The 20,425-nt window shown below is 33.6% G+C and overlaps 2 protein-coding genes, 1 long non-coding RNA gene and 1 pseudogene across 4 annotated transcripts; all 4 read left to right on the forward strand.

Annotated features, from left to right (window-relative positions):
* The first annotated feature begins 600 nt into the window (after nt 1-600).
* LOC126683119 (bifunctional phosphatase IMPL2, chloroplastic) lies at nt 601-4,291 on the forward strand. Of its 2 annotated transcripts, none has more exons than XM_050378952.2 (9): nt 601-1,139; nt 1,238-1,316; nt 1,518-1,612; nt 1,714-1,763; nt 2,612-2,748; nt 2,893-2,959; nt 3,341-3,430; nt 3,846-3,957; nt 4,058-4,291. In XM_050378952.2, the coding sequence occupies exons 1-9, from the start codon at nt 773-775 to the stop codon at nt 4,126-4,128; spliced, it is 1,068 nt and encodes a 355-aa protein (XP_050234909.1). In that variant the 5' UTR covers nt 601-772; the 3' UTR covers nt 4,129-4,291. The 2 variants fall into 2 exon arrangements, with proteins under 2 accessions (XP_050234909.1, XP_050234910.1); XM_050378953.2 differs by having other exon boundaries at nt 606-1,139; nt 2,612-2,736.
* Nucleotides 4,292-6,673: 2,382 nt separating this feature from the next.
* Nucleotides 6,674-10,357, forward strand: LOC126682180 (pentatricopeptide repeat-containing protein At1g05600-like; annotated as a pseudogene).
* A 4,072-nt stretch (nt 10,358-14,429) lies between these two features.
* On the forward strand, nt 14,430-15,307 carry LOC126682181 (uncharacterized). Its single transcript, XR_007641417.2, has 3 exons — nt 14,430-14,555; nt 14,640-14,962; nt 15,111-15,307. It is a non-coding gene; the product is annotated as an uncharacterized LOC126682181 (long non-coding RNA).
* A 1,395-nt stretch (nt 15,308-16,702) lies between these two features.
* Nucleotides 16,703-19,831, forward strand: LOC126682179 (probable receptor-like protein kinase At4g39110). The gene has a single exon (XM_050377772.2). The coding sequence runs from the start codon at nt 16,837-16,839 to the stop codon at nt 19,399-19,401; it is 2,565 nt and encodes an 854-aa protein (XP_050233729.1). The 5' UTR covers nt 16,703-16,836; the 3' UTR covers nt 19,402-19,831.
* Nucleotides 19,832-20,425: the final 594 nt, after the last annotated feature.

Genomic DNA, 20,425 nt, shown 5'->3' on the forward strand with positions numbered 1-20,425 from the left:
CCACTATCATTAATAGGGGCAAAACATGAAAAAACATGAAAAGATAAGAATAATTAATGTTTTCTTAATCTGTGTGTAAAGTCAAATGAGACTTTTAAAATGGGACGGAGGGAGTATATATTATGTGGGTTTGTTTTGTTGATTAGGTAGTTGTAATGGGGGAATTTAATGTTTGAATCATGTCTTAATTTGTAAGTTTGCTTTGCTAATTATTGTAAAATTTTGTTGTCTCCTTGTAAAGTAACGTGCAGAGTCAATTTAATGGGCTCAAGTATAAATTTTTGCTTTTTTAAGTCGATTTAAATGAATGACATGAAATTTAAATAATAAAAAAAAATATGACATTAGATATCATTTTATCTATATCTATTATATAGACTTGAATGAAATGGAGAAAATTTAAATTTAAAGAAAGGCCTTCTCAAATTTAATTAATTTGATTGCATCGTTCCAAATTAAAACAACGTATTTTATGAAATATTTAGTTTTTTGAAATATTTTTCGCCTAAGACAGTTTTTCCAATTTGTTTTTGTTTTGGTTGCCCAAAGTAAGACAACAGTTCCCTCAAGAAAAGAAAATAGCACAACAGTTAGCTGTGAAGAACTAATTCAGCGACACGATATTGAGTCCGTAACTAAAAATACATGGGTCGGATCGGGTCGGATATCACATGATACCCGCTTCTCTTTTTCACTCCTTTTCTTCTCAGCCGTCGCTCTCCACTTCAACTGAACCTTTTCACGTGCACTCAGTCCGCCATTAACGAACCAAATGCATTCTCTCTCTCAACCTCACACTTTCTCTCTCTACACCTCTAAATCCACCTCCTCCTCCTCCTCTAGAGGCGGAGGAGCATCAATCTCCGCCGCTCTCAGCCGCCTCTCATTTCAATCCGCGAAACTACAGTCTCCGATTTGTCTCAAAATCAAGAACTCGAGCTGTAATTATAACAGACTTAGTATAAAAATGAGTTCCAATTCGAAACTATCTGACAATTCTGATACTCTACAGCAAGAGATTACTGACACTGAGCTCGATCGATTTTCTGACGTGGCTAATAAGCTTGCTGATGCTTCCGGCGAAGTTATTCGCAAGTATTTTCGGAAGAAATTTGAAATTATTGATAAAGATGATCTCAGTATGTCTGTATTCTTTTAATTTTATTCAATTGAAAAAAATAATTTAATGAACAAACGCAATGCAGTTTAATTTAATTTATCGTTTTTTTGATTACAGGTCCGGTAACAATTGCTGATAGAGCAGCGGAGGAATCTATGGTGTCGATTATTTTCGATCATTTTCCTTCTCATGCTATGTGAGTAATTCTATTGCTTGTGGCGGAACCAGAAATTTTATTTAGGCATGACTCAAATTTTTTTAAAAAATATTATTAGATACTTTGTAAAATAATTATTCGATACTCATTGATTCGACAATTGATAACTATGCGAATGAGCTTTTTGTCATTCTTGTTAAGCTTATCGTCTTTAGGTTGAATTGTCTTCGTGATTTGTAGTTACGGAGAGGAGAATGGTTGGATGTGTAAAGAGAAGTACTCTGACTATGTTTGGATTTTGGATCCAATCGATGGAACTAAAAGTTTTATTACTGGTATGCTTCTTTCGGTTCTTGATCTCATATCATCAACATCTCATCTTTTTTGAAAGAACAAAATTAGTAACTAAGTAGTAAGATGTTTTCAATTATTTCAGGCAAACCTGTTTTTGGCACTCTCATTGCTCTACTACATAGGGGTAAACCAGTAAGACTCGTCTGCCTTGTTTAATTGCTGAGACGAATGATTTCCATTTCCTTTATATTAAAAAAAAGTAGAGCTTCTTAGAGATAAAGATTGAGGCATAGTTGGTTGTCTCTCATTTACAGCTTTTCACATAAATGATGATTGTTTCCGCCTCTCAAGTTAAATGTAAAAATAGTAAAGCACATAGCTGAACATTCTAACCCTAACTCTAAGAAACATTCTAACACTTTTGTCATTTCAGTTTGTATAAATTTGACACAACTACTGGATTTTGGTAAAAGTGCAACTTTTGCTAACTATGAGTGAGCTAGATAGAATGCTTCTTCTCCTGTAACTATTACAAGGCCATGTTTGCATCAGTTGTGGGCTTGACAGTTGTATTGTTTACCAAGTGCACATCATAATAGATCTAATGGCCTCTTTTTATTTTGTAGCTCGACATTTTCTTATTACTTCCATATTAGGAGTTATTTTCCTTTTCTAAATGTCTTTGCAACATGCTAGTTGCTGGTCTAACTTTTTACGCATGAGAACAGCCAATTTATGCTAAATAGTTAAGGACGAAACTATCTTTAGAATTCTATTATGTAAACTTTGTTTGATGAAAATTGAAGTTGGTGATCACCTTGTTTACTATACTGTCCGAGTATTATTATGAATGATTGACTATGTTATATGTATCTTAATGTTATGCACGTTGTTGGTTTATGTATTCATAATGTAAGTAGAATTGTAAACTCATAAAAATTGGTTTGCCGAAGAAGTGCATGGTGATTATTGAATTGCATAGTTAATATTTTGCCCTATGAGTGTTATACTATTCCTAAAATGCCAATTTTATTTTGCAGATTCTTGGGGTGATTGATCAGCCTATACTTAGAGAAAGATGGATCGGTGTAACTGGGAGGAGAACAAAATTGAATGGGGAGGAACTGTCTACACGATCTTGTGCAAAACTGTCACAAGCATATTTGTACTTTTCATGGTCTTGTTTGCGTTTTCTAGTGAAATAAAAAAAACCTGTGATTTAGCTAAAGCAATTGTACTTCCTGTGGCGACGTTAGCTTTTACTCTCAGTTTCATGAGGGCCTATCTATCAAATCCTTAAATGTCTTTCTTCCCCTCTTAGGTACACCACAAGTCCACATCTATTTGAAGGGAAAGCGGAAGAAGCATTTGCTCGTGTCAGAAGTAAGGTTAGTATCTATTTAAAATTAATTTTTGACCTAGTGTTTTTCGTCCGCTGCAATATTAATAGTTGATAATACCCAAATACAAATAAAATCTTGATTTCATACTTGCTTAACCATGGGAGTAATGTTGTTAAGGTTCAAGTTGGAGTCTAAATCAATCTAATCCCACAGAATCTTGTCTTTGCTGATTTATTTCATAATCACAGAAAGCAGCATTGAAGTTTGATAATTTTTACAAGGGAATTCATCGTCAACCATTTAAGTTTTCCTTGCATCATTTACTGGTGCTAGTATATAAACACTTCTCCGACTTGCATCATGATCCCTTTATATTATCAACTTACGTATTTGAACTCTTTGCTTCCCCTTTTTTATTGCTTATAGGTGAAAGTACCATTATATGGCTGTGATTGCTATGCATACGCTCTTTTGGCTTCTGGCCATGTGGATCTTGTCGTGGAGTCTGGTCTCAAGGTATGCTTGTAATAATATATCATTTGTTAAATTAATCGATTCGCTTGATAAATGCCTAGCATGAATAGTTCACTACCGACGCTGCCACACTAGGGAAATTTGGTATTTGCTTAACATTTCAGAGCTTGCACCAGACCTTCAGGACATGAATAGTATAAGGGTGTATTTTTTAGAGAATATCCGGGCTCCCTTTTTTCTCCATAACTAGCTTTTTAGGCATCTATTCGTTATTCAGATTATTGTGAAACTGCGCAATTCGCTACTCAATAAAATTCAGATCGGTTTGGCATTTGCATATCCATTTGCCTCTTACAAAGAGAGGTGTAGTTTGATTGAACAGTACAATACCCTGTTGCATAATTTTCATTCTTTTTGATGTTTTTTATGATAATGCTGTTTTTCCTTTTTGTGCCAGCCATATGATTTTCTTTCACTCGTACCTGTAATAGAGGGTGCTGGAGGTGTTATAACCGATTGGAAAGGGAATCGTCTTTGTTGGGATGTTTCTCCGGATTCTCGTGCAACAAGTGAGTCCACTTTCTTTCAAGCTCGCATTATTCTGATTAACCCTCAATTGACACCCACATGACTCATTCTGAACAATTGTTTTTCATGCTATCTATTTAGGCTTCAATGTCGTTGCAGCTGGAGACAAACAGATCCACCAACAAGCACTCGATACATTAAAATGGCATTGAACATTTATAGAATTACTCGTAGATAACCGGGTATTTAATTTTCAGTGCTAAAACTAGAATTGGTTAGATCAAGGCTACAATTGAACAATCAAGATGTACTATATTTTTTTTTCTATTTCACTTGTACTATGAATAAATCAGCATGCAATTCTTACTTGCACTAGTTAGTTCTTACTTGTCAAACCCTAAAAACAAAACAAACTATACTGATAATTCGGTTTGGCTTCAGTCTACCAGTTTTTGTTATAATTCTGTAGGCTTGGCCGGTGATGCTGAGTGTTGTTTTTCGTTAACACTAGTACGGAGTGTAGATTCAACTCACGAACTAGTAAGAATTAACTCGAAAAATATGTGAATTTGATTTGATATTAATCGAATTGGGCTATTCGAAACAATTTCCAAGTTGAGTTCGAGAATCAAAATATTAAATTTGATAAGCTTGCCAATCTAGTCAAGCTTTATATAAATCATTTTTTTATTATCTATGATGATGCAAGATAATTTTAAATATCTATATAACTTGAACCATTTTGATAAAAATATTTCTAAAACTAATTGGACAAAATGGGTCGTTAATTTAGCGAGTTTGACAATTATATTCAAAACCTTTGATTGAATGCAGTTTTTAAATATATGCAAGTAGTGCATGCTATAAATTTAACGATTAAATTATCAATTTTTTGAAGGATTTATCCATCTGAACAATTAAAGTTGTTACATTTAATCATTTTGCCTTTATACTTACATATATACATATTTTATAGGCTTAATTTCTTAAAAAAACCCCACCTTGCATTTTTTTTCGTTTATACCCTGATCTTGTAAAAACACCATTTGTACCCAATTTTGAGTTTTTATGTTTCATCTCTACCCAAAAGCATTAAATTGTACTCTTTTCATTGGAAAAAAAGTTTAAAACAATCCTTCATTTTTAACTTATATACTAATTAGATATTAATATTATTAATAATACAAAAATACCATCTTTTTTAAAAAAATTAAAAATAATAATAATTTTTTTTAATTTTTTTAAAATATTTCCGACAAAAAATTAAAAATAATAATAATTTTTTTAATTTTTTATTATTTTATCAAATTAGAAAAAATTAATTAATTATTTGGATGTATTTGATTATTTTTTAAGTTTAAGGATTTATTTGTATATTTTTAAATAGAAAAAAAGTATGTTTTAAACTCTTTTTCAAATGAAAAAAGTACAATTTAATGCTTTTGGGTAGAGATGAAACATAAAAACCCAAAATTGGGTACAAATGGTGTTTTTATAAGGTCAGAGTATAAACGAAGAAAAAGTGCAAGGTGGGGGTTTTTTAAGAAATTAAGCCTATTTTATAATTGTATTTTCATTTTTATACTAAAATTTAACTTTTAAATGTTTAAACTAAAATAAAATTAATAACTCCGAGTTTGAGTCTCAATTATTCTATGGAGTTGAGCTTCTTAAATAAAACTCAATCGAGTCAAATTGAGTTTCGAGTTTGATTTTAGAGTTAGCTCAGCAGTGTTTTCGATTTGACTCGACTTGACTTTATCATACTCCCTTAGTTAGGGGCGAGCATTAAACGGTCAAAACAGAATAACCGAACCGAACCGAACCGAATTAATCAAACCGAAATATAATTTGAAAATATGGTTCGGTTACGGTCCGAATTTTTAAAATTTTGACTATTCGGTTCGGTTTACGATTGTTACAAAAAAATAACCGTAATAACCGAACCGACCGTATTTAAAAATTACGTTATTTTAAACTTTCATATACACACATTTATATATTAAACTTGTTTAATTTTAAAGTTTTATAATAAAAAACGATAAATATAGATTTAATTTAAAGCACATGTACTCTCTAGGTTAAATTTTTCCATTTTTTTTTTATTTTTTAAAAAACTGTTTTTTTTCTTTTCTAAAAACCATACAAAAAATATTACGGTTTTCGACCGAACCGAACCGAACCGAACCGTAATATTTCGGTTTGGTTAATACGGTCTTGATATAATTTGGTTAATACGGTTCGGTGATCGAAATTTTTAAAAAACCGAACGGTTTTGAATTTTTGGGCGGTTCGATGACCGAACCGACCGTTGCTCACCCCTACCCTTAGTTATGGCTGTTTAAAAACTAACACAGCATAATTTGTTACTCGAGCTCGATTTCCTATAAAGAACAAAGGGTGCATGTCACTGAAACTTTTAATCGACAGTTTGTTTTAGATTTTTTTTTTAAAAAGACAATTATAAGGAAAAAGCGAGAGTAATTAAATTTTTTTTATCGCAAATAGTGACTTCTTGTAAAATATCACAGCATAATAGTTGTATGTGATAAATTTTTTTTAGTTGATACTCGAGTAGCTCGAGCTCGGTTCTTCTTCTTGAGTCGATCTTAAGTAACTTGCGAGTATCTTAACTCTCTAATTATAACCCCTAAACATTAGGGTTACTATTTTTTAATTTTTTTTGTGTTTTTGGGGTTTTTAAATCATAGTTTTTGTTGTAGGCTTATCAGTTTCATAGCTTTCAAATTTGATGCTATGAGTGTAAGATGGCCAAGAATTGTTACACCAACACATCTCTCTCAAATCATAAAAAACTAAAAAAATCCATTAACAGCTCTGCATCTATTCAACGAAGCAAAGCACAAAAACCCCAACTATCATCACAATGGTCCAGTGTACGCCACCATGATTAGCATCCTTGGAATCTCGGGTCGAATTTCCGAGATGAAAGACGTTATTGGTCAGATGCGAGATGATTCTTGCGAGTGCAAAGATTCAATCTTTGCGTATGCAATCAAGGCTTACACAAATGCAGGCCTTCTAAATGAAGCTATATCTCTCTTCAATAGCATTCCGCAATTCAATTGCGTAAATTGGACAGTGTCTTTTAATACTCTTTTGCAAATGCTGGTCGAAGAATCTAAGCTCGAATCAGCTCACCGTCTCTTCTTGGAGAACTCGTATGGCTGGGAAGTGAAGTCTCGTGTTCGTTCGTTGAACTTGCTTATGGATGTTCTTTGTCAAGGTAACCGCTCTCACTTTGCTTTACAAATCTTTGAAGAAATGAATTATCAGGGCTGCTACCCGGATAGGGATAGTTATAGAATTGTTATGTCGGGTTTGTGTAAAGATGGGAGGCTGAATGAGGCTACTCATTTGTTGTATTCAATGTTGTGGAGGATATCTCTGAAGGGAAGTGGTGAGGATATTGTCATTTATAGAATTCTTTTGGATGCTTTATGTGATAATGATATGGTTGAAGAAGCTTTAGACGTTCTCGGCAAGATCTTAAGGAAGGGGCTGAAGGCTCCTAAACGCTGTCACCCCCGTCTTGACCTCAATAAATGCAATAATAATGAAGACAGAGAACTCACCAAGCGTTTGATTAATGAAGCTCTAACCAGAGGTGCCATCACTAGTTTGGGTAGCTATACTGCTATGTCTATTGATCTTTATGCTGATGGTAAGATCGGTCAAGCTAATAAAGTGCTTGATGAGACACGGGATAGAGGCTATAGACCATCTCTTTTAGCTTATGAAGCAAAGGTGGCAGCATTGTGCAAGGAAGGTAAAGTTCAGGAAGCAGTCAATGTATTCGAGGTGGAAATGGTGGAGGCAAATTGTGTGGCAAATGTCAGATTGTACAATATCTTGTTGAAAGGCCTGTGTGAGTTGGGGAATTCAGCAACAGCTGTTAAGTATTTGAAGAAGATGGCAAAGCAGATTGGTTGTGTTGCCAACAAGGAAACCTACTGCATTTTAGTGAATGGGTAGATGGTGCATTTATTGAAGCCAGTCGACTTCTGGAGGAGATGTTAACTAAATCATACTGGCCTCCTGTTGACACTTTCAACATGCTTATACAAGGTCTTTGCTCAATGGACAGGCAATATGAAGCTGTTATGTGGTTAGAGGAGATGATAAGCATGGGTGAACTGCCACAACATTCACTATGGAACTCCCTCGTGAGTTGTGTGTGTTCTGACAGAGCTGACATCGATGTTTGTTATGAAGCATTTAAGCGGCTTCGCATATGTTCATAGTTTCTGTAGCAGCATTCTCATGTTTGTAGTCTATACTGATGGACAAATGAGAAGCAATCAAGCCAGTGGAGATTGGGGTTAATTTAGGTAGAGCAAGAATAGAAATGCTTCAGGTTTGAGATTCACTAAATACTCATATGAGTTTGAGTTAACACGGATGATTCCTTTGTTGAGGTAAACCGTAATTTACATGTAATGTTTATGAGAAATAAAAAAAATGCGAAATGTTTATTAAATGATTCTTTTCTACTTTGATTACTCGTACTTCCTATCTTCCTAATTGGACTTTAATCTTGAACTTGGAAAAAATGTCTACTTGGACAACTATTGTCAATGAAGAAGTAGGAGATAAGAGCTACAACTAAAAATTTAACTGCAAGCTCTAATTTTAATTGATATGAATGGGGTCTAATTGGATGATAAGCTCATGGCCCATATTTATTTTGGCTACATTATGTCTTAATTCATCAGCAACTAAGTTTTGTAAGGGAAAACGACTGAAAATAAGAGGGAGCAGAGAAAAAAGTTAATTTTCAAGGAGGCTATGGTTTTTCTTAGAGATACCTGATGCTTATGCCCTATGCATGGATTCTTTATCAATCAAATAACAGAGATATTGTAGTCTCGAGTAAGGAAGAATGATTTGGCATTAAAATATGAAATGGATTTTGCATTTACTCTCTGTTTTTATTTGTACACCCTTGATCTGTTGCTGTAGTCATTAATTTGTTTGCCTGTATCCTTCTGCAGATGGACATGGACACAATAGAAGTCAGCAACCTTAACAGGCAATTTTTGTTTCGGAAATCACATGTTGGCCAGTCAAAGGCCAAAGTAAGTGTTTTCATCATCATTTACATCATTGATCCTGGGCAATTTTAACTATATAGCTTTTAATTTTCTGACCAATGTTTGACTAGGTTGCTCAGGATGCTGTGTTAAGATTTAAGCCTCACATTAAATTACACCATACCATGCAAATGTAAAGGATTCTGAATTCAGTGTGGATTTTTCAAGCAATTTAGTGTTGTTCTGAATGGTCTTGACAACTTAGACGCAAGGCGACATGTGAACTGCCTTTCCTTGGCAGCTGAAGTTCCTTTGGTTGAGAGTGGGACTGCTGGATTCCTTGGACAGGTGATCCTTGTAGTCTTTCATTGAGAATTCACTAAAGATGGCCTTCTATCATTGTTGGATAACTTTGTTTGTGTTTGAACTCTGCTTTTATTTTCTCTTTCTATTTCTATTCTTTCTGAATGTATACACATTAATCCGAAGTGGTTGACCGGTTGCATGACAAATAGCTTTAATATTATGAATATGTTGTGCATTTTATTACAAATGAAAAGAGTCGATTCTTCTTGTTTTAGTTCAGTTGATATAGATAAATTACATCCTTTATGTGTTACAAGTCTTAACACAAAGACACACATTCACTAAGGTTTTCATGTTTGTAACTTGTAAGCCTATTATCCAGGTACATTGTGGATCTTATAATGATATTGTTCATTTTTTTTTTGCCTTTGCTTATACTAATCAGGTCACAGTGCATGTGAAGGGGGAAACAGAGTGCTATGAATGTCGGCCTAAACCCGCTCCAAAGTCCTACCCTGTCTGTACAATTACTAGTACTCCATCCAATGTACATGGTTGTTTGCTTTTGCTTATAGTTGATGGTGTTCACCTTCACAAAGTACCAGCATATTTAGTTTTATAATGTCATTTCAGCATGGAAAATAGTTGATGGAGCAGTGATAAGAGGGTATTTGGTTTTAATGTTGTTATGCCAATGTTTTTGATTTGTGGTCATTGTTTAATGATGTAGTTTGTTCACTGTATCGTTTGGGCAAAGGACCTGCTTTTTGCAAAGCTATGTGGAGACAAGAATCAGGAAAATGATTTAAATGTGAGGTCTACTGATGCTACTAACTCTTCAGAACATTCGGAGGATGTATTTGAACGAAGAAAGAATGCGGACATTGAACAAATAGGGATGGAGAATTTATGATGCACTTTAAATTTTCTCATTTTCGCTTTGCTTTACCGATGAGCAATGAACTTTTTTTTATTGTTCTCCTTTCCATAACAGGAATTATACTAAGCTATCACAATAATTATTTTAAATGTTTTATTTGATTTTTTGTTTAATTATACTAAGAATATAATTTATTATAATATTTTAGTGTCAAAAAATTATATTAAGAAATAACAATAAATTTATAACGTAGTATAAATAAACAAGGGGTAATATCATAAAAATTCATCGACTTTACATATCTTTTCATTTTAATCATGCCGTTTAAATTTTTTTATTTCCATACACCAACTATCAATTTGTTTTCAAAACCATACACTGAGTGAAAACGTGTCACTGTCCGGTTCGTTTTGACATGTCACAATCCGGCTGCCAACTCAGCAATTTTCACTGCATTTTTGAACGGTGTATGAATTTGAGAAAAATTGGTAGTTGGTGTATAAAAATGACGATTTTAAACGGCGTGATTAAAATGAAAAAACATGTAAAGTTAGTGAATTTTTATAACGTTAACCCAATAAACAATATACTTAATAGTTTAAAAAAATTTTAAATAATAAAATAAATTCAAAAAAAAAGTCACTAATTTAGAATAATTTTATAATAACCAAAAATTATTTTATCTTTAAAAAGAAAATCTGACTCATTTTAAACTGTTGGGGCTTAAATGTTCTAATTTTTTTTTACCACAGAGGCTTATCTAGACTTTTTATTTTTAAAAAATGGTATTTTTAACGGAGTTAACGGTATGGTCCTTTTTGTACCATTTTTTATGACCATAGAGGCTTAAGTGAGTCACTGTCCACCTTAAGGGTCTAAATATTTTTTTACTCTGATTATAAGGGTCAATTTGAACCTTTTGCCTTTTATGTTTGTTTTCAAGTGGCTGACTAATTAGATGATGTGATGTAAGTATGTGGAATTTTAACTAGGAATATTTAATTTTTTAGGCTATGTTGATGGAATTGGAATGTGTTATGGATGTTAATTGGCTTATTAATGTTCATTTTTAATTGTATATGATCTTTGTTTTTATTTGATTACTGGTATGTTTATATGATATTGTGAATTGAAACCTTTTAAATTGAGGAGCTTTTAGGGAATGGGTATTGTGATTTTGAGAATTTATATTGACATTTAAATTAATTTTGAGGAAAGGATGGAACTTAGTGTCCATATGTTTACTATTTACTGTTCACCATTTAGTAACATGGTGTTTATGATTGGAATGACTGTTTAAACCGTGTGAATTAGACGGGATGTGCTAGCTTAAGTGATAAGAGCGTCTCATCCAAATAAATCTCGGGTTTGAAGTAATTGAAATGAGGTGAAATCCGGAATGACTATGTACACTCTAATAATAATTTTTTTATACTACTTTCATAGTGTATTTTCATCTTTTGATTAGCAAATAAAAGGAGTGTAATTTTTTTTCGGAGTTCATTTAGTCTTTGCTGGTAAAATCTTTTAATCTATATCTATATCTATATCTATACTATATATAAAAGTACGGTTGTAAACAACCAATCCAAACGTCAACAACGGTAAGGCGACAAACAATCCCAAATTCTTCGAAAGAACATTCGAAGCAACCCCAATAATCATCACAGTCAACTCAATTCTATGCCAATTAGCCACAAAAATCCACACAACAATACCAATAACCAAAAACACAAAAACCAACAATAAAATCCTATAAGCCAAGGGAATTGAAGTGGAATTCAAGAAAAAGATTGAGTACTTAAAGATTAATGATCATTACTAATTACTATAGAATTAATTTGTGTTTCAATTATTAAATATATAGTACAGTAAGATTTGATTTGAAAATTGATGAACTTAACTTGAATTGAAAATCATAGTAATTGTCCAATTTTTCTTAATTTACTAATTAGTTATAGAATAAAAATATATATCTATTTATTTAAATTAATGTCTTTTTATAACAGTAATTATGTTAATATTTAGTATTATAATTATACGTAACCGGTCATAAAATAAAAAAATTAATCAACTCTACTAATTTAAAGATATTATTGATATTATTTTACGAACTTTAAAATTAATATTAAATAACTCTTGCGTACTATATATTTAATCAATAAATTACTGACACGGGCTATATAATATATTGTGAAACTTAATGACTAATTTGTACAATTATTCATAACTAATTATTATTATGATTACTATGGTATATGAATAATCTTACCAAATATTAGAATCTCATATTCTATATTTTTAAACGTAGAATATCATAAAAAATTAACATCCACATCATGTTGTATTCCCAACAATTTAAAGACAAAATGAAAAACTATAATGCTAATTTAGTTTACTTTTTCTATTTGCGATTTAATTGTAATATAATAAGTTAAAAATAAATATTGTCGACATCAATTAATTTAAAAAATTAATAAATTAATATATTGTATTTACTTCTTACAAAAATTCTAACTAATTAATATTGATTATAAATAGTATAACTATGATGTATTAACTTAATATAAAATATGCAAGTCACATTACGAGCCATGTGCATAACACGTAATGCAATGATGTATTAACTAAATATAAAATATGCACATTACGAGCCACATGCATAATATGTAATGCAAAACTAGTCTTAATTAAAGGCTCCATGACAAAAAAAAAACAAACATTTTGCGAGATATCAATTTTATTCAAATTTGTTAACTATACTCATATTTGTTAATTTAAAATAAAATCAATCAATCAGCTAATAAGTTTGGATGAATTGAAATTTTCGCTAAAAGTTTAGATTTATCTGGTCATCAAGATTAAAAAGTAGGAGAAGAACGTGGGAATTTTATGTTTACATGTCTCAAACCAGTGAATTGTATGCATTTATTTATCTTCCAAGTTTATTGGAGGTTTAATGTTTAGTGAAGTGAGAAATTTAAGTGATACTACCTTTAAATAGTGGTCCTTAACCATGAAATGATTTTTTTTTAATCTACGGTTCATCCAGTTTTGCAAATTTATAGAGGCGGGCTACATGCCCACGCCTACTTGAAATGATCTTCTGTAATACTCTTTATATTTTTTGGTGTTTTCGGACAAGTTTCTGGTTGTATTTTGAGGTTAATTTGAGGTTTAGTGGTTCATTTTATGTTTTGGTTCAAAGTTGAGTTGATTAAATGATGGTTCAACTGTTTATAATCAAAAACTCTGACACATCACGTGTTGTGTCAAACCAAAATCTTTTGTTGCAAATATTAATGAGAGCACGTGATTTTTCTCTTCCTCTTTAAGCTAATCAAGTAATCAACGCATGAATGAGAAGTACATACATTTTGATGTGTATTTTGTGTTTTTCTTTTTTATGGATAGCCCAGGGGTGAAGACCCAATTTAGCTTAGACAGCTGGATTTTCTGATTGTTTCCGAAATGAAGATAAAAATCAAAGGTGAGTACGGTCGCTATTTGTGTATAATTTGCCCGTGAGTTCTCTTTCATTCCCTTTGCAAATCAGATTTACTTTTTGAGACTAAAATAAAATAGATGCTTTGGTGGTGGATGACGATAACACCTCTCGAGAGGTCCAAGCAAAGCTCCTGAAGAGAAGGATGTTGCTATGGCCTCGGATAGAGAAGAGGCTGTGAGAATGTACGAGGCAGGAGGCGGGTATCACGTCATTCTGATGGACTTTCATATGCCCGAGATGAATTTATATGTTTACTGCAGGCAACTGAGGAATTTCGTCGAATCACTCGCCAATACACCAATAATAGAACTACTGCAGGCAACTGAGGAACTTCGTCGCTTGGGATGTAGTAGTTCTATTATTGTGTATCGACGAGTGATACTACCTTTAAATAGTGGTCCTTAACCATGAAATGGATTTTTGTGATTTATTTTACGGTTCGTCCAATTTTGCAAATTTATAGAGGCGGGATACATGCCCACGCCTACTTGAAATGATCTTCTGTAATACTCCGAATATTTTTTGGTGTTTTTCTACAAATTTCCGTGTTTCGAGATTAATTTAAGGTTTACTGGTTCATTTCATGTTTTGGTTCAAGGTTGGGTTGATTAAATGGTGGTTCAACCGTTTCTAATCAAAAACTCTGACACATCACATGTTGTGCCAAACCAAAATCTTTTGTTGCAAATATTAATAAGAGCACGTGATTTTTCTCTTCCTTTTTTAAGCTTATCAAGTAATCTAACACATGAAGGAGAAGTACAAACATTTTGATGTGTATTTTTTGTTTTTCCTTTTTATGGATAGCTCAAAGATTTCGAGGTGAAGACCCAATTTAGCTCAGACATCTGGATTTTCTGATTGTTTCCGAAATGAAGATAAAAATCAAAGGTGAGTACGATCGATATTTTTGTGTAAATCTTTGTTTATAATTTGCCTGTGAGTTCTCCTCATCTCATTTCCTTTGCAAATCAGATTTACTTTTTGAGGCTAAATAAGATGGATGCTTTGGTGGTGGATGACGATAACACCTCTCGAGAGGTCCTCCTGAAGAGTATGGTGAGTTCACTTTCATTTAAAATAGTTAGCATTTTTTTCCAAATCTTTTCTTTCTAATATGTAAGGTGAATTTTTCACTCAGATTTTGGCTCTAACACGGGCATGTAAATGTTGTATCTGATGAAGAAGATAAATGTAGTCCTTCAAATTTCGTTCTTTCAAACCGCCATTTCTAGATGTCCTTATGTTATTTTATTAGTGTTATACTAGTCAATTTTCTTGGAGAAGTCTCAGATCTGGTTAGTGATTCCAAATACCATTTGCTATCAGAATCTCATGGCTTGTTACTGAACTGTTAAGAAAAATGCTTATTTTTCAGATTTGATGTATGCAATTTCATATCCCGACATGATAATTGCAACTGAGATTTATCACTCTTGCTTACAGAGACGAATTTGACGAAGAAAAATCCCAGTAACCACTGTCCACTGCTGTGCTCCAAGACGTCGATCAGTCAATTTTCATCATATTACTAATTTAGTATTATCACTAGAAACCTAAGATCTGAATTTCCATTAGGTGCTAGAGACTCTTCATAGTTGCTTTCTTTTATAAATCCCTTATTTGATGAATATAGCGAGACTATTTATCATCATCAACTTTCAAATTTATAGTTTAGTATTGCTGACATAACAAGTTGTGAATATACTTGTTAGTTTGAACTTATATTCATTTGCATTTATATTTTCAATTTCATCCACTTCTAGATTATATAAACAAGGGGCTTACAACTGATACACGAAAATGAGAGCTAAAGATTAATATATAAATTCATCAAGGTTAAATAATCGAATTGGAAATTAAAATTGTTATGCAATTAAGACCTCAATTGACAACAGAACCATAACAACCCAATATTAAAACTACTGAGAATGTTCAATTTTAACTTGACGTGTCTTTGGCAACACTGATAATTTGTTTAAAAACTCTTCTTTGAATAGTTCCTCGGAATCGTTAGAAGAAAACGCTACGATGTTAAATTTCTTCAACGCCTTTACATTTTTCAGGATGTATTCTAGAATTTTCACATCGTCTGAACAGCCTGAATAATCTTTATATTCAAACTTTTCGATGGATGATTTCAAGCACTGGGGCACAGCATTTTGTTCATCATCCCAATATTCTGATGAAAAAAAAAGTCCATAAATATGCAAAAAGAGATAAATTATTGCGGTTGATGTTAATTAACATAGATTGACATTGAATAGCAACAAGTAATTTGCAGAGGAACACACAATGTGGGAATAACTACACCAGTTTAATATCAGTTTCAAAAATATTTCAATAGTATATAATAAAAATAGAAAATATGACTATTATTGCGGCATACAGAAAAACATGAAATTTACACTCATATCAGCATATGAGTATAGATGATGGCACTAACCTTACTGAGTTCAAGAACTTTTAAATTTGGTGAATTTCTGAGCATATCAAGCTGTAAGTATAGTGAGCTTCTTGTAAGTTTGAACTTATATTCATTTGCATTTATATTTTCAATTTCATCCACTTCTAGATTATTTATTGAGTTAGAGTTTAATTAATCTTTCTCACTCGAGCTCCAATTAAGTTCGAGTAGAGTTTCGAGTATGAAGTTTAGTGTTTTCGATTCGACTAGACTTGACTTGATCATACTCCCCTAGTTATGCCTGTTTAAAAACTCCATCCGGACAAACTTTGCGTGCTGAAAAAACATGTAAGAACCACTTGCAGACAGGATCAAAAAGATTAGAAAAAACTATGAATTTTGATGAGCAGAGCCTGAATTTTCAGCATCGCAGAATTAAAATGCAAATCAGAAAAACAAACTTTTGCCCAAAGGAATGGTATTTGACCAATTCAAATCACTAATTCTCTCTGTAATCACCATCAACCACTAAAAATAGCTTCAAGAAAAAAAAACTGCCTATTTCTCGGGAAACAAACAACCCCCATCTCCTCCATCTATATTCAAGAAAATAAAAACTACCCATCTTCCCATTATAGCTAAATCCATCATTACCCTTCTTTAATTCCAATTCTTGAAAAAAAAATCTAATTTTTCCAATTCTTGAACTTGTTTTTTTCTAAATTTTTCTTGAACAATTCTGTCTGCCACCCTCATCCAGGAGGGATGGAGATAGAATTAGAACAAAAAAAACATAAAAAACTTATTCTATCTTCGTCTTCTTCCATGGCTTTCCTCCTCATTTTAACTCTCTTTTCTTTTCTTTCCGCTGCCGCCGCAGGCGGCGGCGCTAGTACATTTGCTCCGGCTGATCAGATTCTTATCAGCTGTGGCGCGAAGAGCTTGTCTGCTATTCCTGACGGCAGGGTTTTTAAAACTGATCATGAGGCTCAGAGTTTGCTTCAGACTGATGAGAATATTTTAGTTTCGGTTCCGGCGGCGGATGTTCCGTCGCCGATTTATCTCTCCGCCAGGATTTTTGTTAAGGAAGCTGTTTATGGGTTTACCATGAAGAGCCCGGGTTTGCATTGGGTTCGGCTTCATTTTTACCCGTTTAATAATACGAGATTTGACCTTCAAACGGCGACGTTTTCGATCTCGGCGGATAAATATGTTCTGTTGCATAATTTTAATGTTAATAATCAGAGTAAGCCTTTTCTTAAGGAGTATTTAATTAATGTGACGGATCCGAAATTTTCGTTGAAGTTTCAACCTATGAAGAATTCTGCTGCTTTTATTAACGCGATCGAGGTCGTTTCCGCTCCGGATATTTTGGTTGCTGACGAGGGATCGAGTTTGTTTCCGGTTTCGAGCTTTTCGGGATTGACTAACTATGGATTCCAAGTTGTTTACAGGCTGAATGTTGGGGGGCCTTTGATTACTTCACAGAATGACACTCTTTGGAGAACTTGGGAGAACGACAAGCCGTTCCTGAAGGATCAATCGTTGGCGAGGAGCGTTTCGATTCCGACTAGCTCGATTAAATATGGACCTGGAACGTCTCCGCTTGTTGCGCCAGCGACGGTTTACGCGTCTGCGCAGGAGATGGCTGACTCGAAAACGGCCGCGCCAAATTTTAATGTTACGTGGAAATTTGATGTTGATACAGCTTTTAACTATTTAGTTCGGTTGCATTTTGCTGATATCATTAGTAAATCCCTCAATGATCTCTATTTCAATGTGTATATTAATGGAAAAACCGCGATTTCGGGGTTGGATTTGTCGTCCATTACCAACCAATTGGCGGCTCCATATTTCAAGGACATTGTTGTCAATACTACTCTTATGTCTAACGGACTCAATGTTCAGATCGGTCCGATGAACGAGGATACCGGCTCGACAAATGCTATTCTGAACGGTCTTGAGATTCTGAAAATGAGCAATTCGGTTGATAGTTTGGATGGTGAATTTGGAGTTGATGGTAAATCTGCAATTTCCAGCAGGAGTACGGTTGCAGCAGTCGGTTTCGCTATGATGTTCGGCGCGTTTGTTGGTCTCGGAGCAATGGTGATCAAGTGGCATAAAAGGCCTCAGGATTGGCAAAAGAGGAATAGCTTTTCGTCTTGGTTGCTTCCGATACATGCCGGTGACACTAGCTTTATGACAAGCAAGACATCGCTCGGGTCCCACAATAAGTATTCGTCGACGCTTGGCCTTGGCCGATACTTTTCATTCTCAGAATTGCAGGAAGCCACCAAGAATTTCGATCAGTCCGCCATAATCGGAGTTGGTGGGTTCGGTAATGTCTATATCGGAACTATTGATGACGGTACTCAAGTTGCTGTCAAGAGAGGAAATCCGCAATCCGAGCAAGGAATTACAGAATTTCAGACAGAAATTCAGATGTTATCTAAACTCAGGCATAGGCATTTAGTGTCGTTGATCGGATACTGCGATGAAAACGAAGAGATGATCCTTGTTTATGAGTACATGTCGAACGGTCCTTTCCGAGATCATCTATACGGCAAGAATTTGCCTACATTGACATGGAAGCAAAGGCTAGAGATCTCTATCGGAGCTGCTCGCGGACTTCATTACTTGCATACTGGTACTGCACAGGGTATCATTCATCGCGATGTCAAGACTACAAACATTCTGCTCGATGATGCATTTGTCGCCAAGGTGGCAGATTTCGGCCTGTCAAAGGATGCCCCAATGGGTCAAGGACACGTAAGTACAGCCGTGAAAGGAAGTTTCGGGTATTTGGATCCTGAATACTTCAGGAGACAGCAACTAACCGATAAATCTGATGTGTACTCATTCGGAGTCGTCCTGCTTGAAGTACTATGCGCAAGGCCTGCCATTAATCCACAGCTTCCAAGGGAGCAAGTTAATTTAGCAGAATGGGCTATGCAATGGAAACGAAAAGGGTTACTCGAGAAAATCATCGATCCTGTTCTCGTTGGCACAATTAATCCTGAATCAATGAAAAAATTTGCAGAAGCTTCAGAGAAATGCTTGGCTGAACATGGAGTTGATAGGCCTTCAATGGGAGATGTTCTGTGGAACTTGGAATATGCTTTACAGCTTCAAGAAGCGTTTACGCAGGGAAAAGCTGACGATGAAACAAACTCAACAGCAAGCGTAGCTGCTCCCGCTCCCGCTACTCCAACTTCTGATGACCGTCCTGTTTCGGTTCCCGAAGAGAATCCAAGTCCCGCTGAAGTCGAGGCAATCGATGTGCATTCCGGAACTGCAATGTTTGCTCAATACGGGCTGAACGGAAGATAAACTGAAATCAAAAAACCGAGATTCTGATGATGGAATGAAGACTCCTGAAATCTGAAACCACCTTTTCAATTCTGCTGCTTCTACACTTAGCATTTTCAGAGGTTTTTAAGGGCTAGGATTTGCTCGTATACTTTATATGTGATGATCATGGTGTACTATATTCATACTCTTCAATTTGTCTGTTTTTTTTTTATTTTTATTTTTGTTGTTGTTTTTAGTATTTGATTTGGTGGTTATAGAGATATATGTATGTATTATTATGGATTTATTAAGTGAGATGGATAGGTAGATGCATTCTTGAAACTAAGTATAAATTATGCATATGCATCTATTTTCCATTTCCTATTATATGTCATGACCACAATTTTGTACATTTTTTTTATTTCTTGATTTAGCATCAAAGGCCATATAAATTAGTGCCTTCATTTCTCATGGTGTATTTGTTATTATCTATATTGCACGGAAATTTCTAAGTCCAAAAATGCTTTGGAAATTTCAAAATTTTAAATTAATTAAAAATAATTTTTTGCTATTTTTTTATTTTAGTATTTTCAGTTTGGAAGTGATCCCGTATCTGTGCAATATAGGTTATGATTTCTAAAGTTTGAACTTAATAAAGTTGCTATACATCATAGCATCCGATTTTATGATATAATGTGCAAGGTTTAATTGAGAACACAATAAGTATGTGTGTTTGGTTTAAATAAATATTAGTATTATTTTTAGTTTAATTAGAATTTTTTAAAATTCTATAGAAAAAATCATATTTATACTAAATGGATTATAAAATGAATTCATTTACAAATGAAATCAATTTAAAAATATAATTGAACTTAATCAGGGGTAAAGAAACAAGAAATCTAACAAGTTCTATCATAATTTTTTGATTAATATTCATTAAATAGAATGTTTTTTTGGCCAAGCAAGGACAAAACTTGTGCTCCTTTGATTTGATTGTAAAACCAATTGATGAAGTGGTGTTCCTTTATGAGCATATTATTGTAATATTATTATTATTATTATT

The sequence above is a fragment of the Mercurialis annua genome, linkage group LG5 (genome assembly GCF_937616625.2).
Source record: "Mercurialis annua linkage group LG5, ddMerAnnu1.2, whole genome shotgun sequence".
NCBI lineage: Eukaryota > Viridiplantae > Streptophyta > Magnoliopsida > Malpighiales > Euphorbiaceae > Mercurialis > Mercurialis annua.

Coding starts and splice junctions, on each gene's coding strand:
- LOC126683119 (XM_050378952.2), top strand. CDS start 773: ATGCATTCTCTCTCTCAACCTCACACTTTCTCTCTCTACACCTCTAAA. Junction 2,749..2,892: donor GCATATTTGTACTTTTCATG/GTCTTGTTTGCG, acceptor TTCCCCTCTTAG/GTACACCACAAGTCCACATC. Junction 3,958..4,057: donor TCCGGATTCTCGTGCAACAA/GTGAGTCCACTT, acceptor CTATCTATTTAG/GCTTCAATGTCGTTGCAGCT.
- LOC126682179 (XM_050377772.2), top strand. CDS start 16,837: ATGGAGATAGAATTAGAACAAAAAAAACATAAAAAACTTATTCTATCT.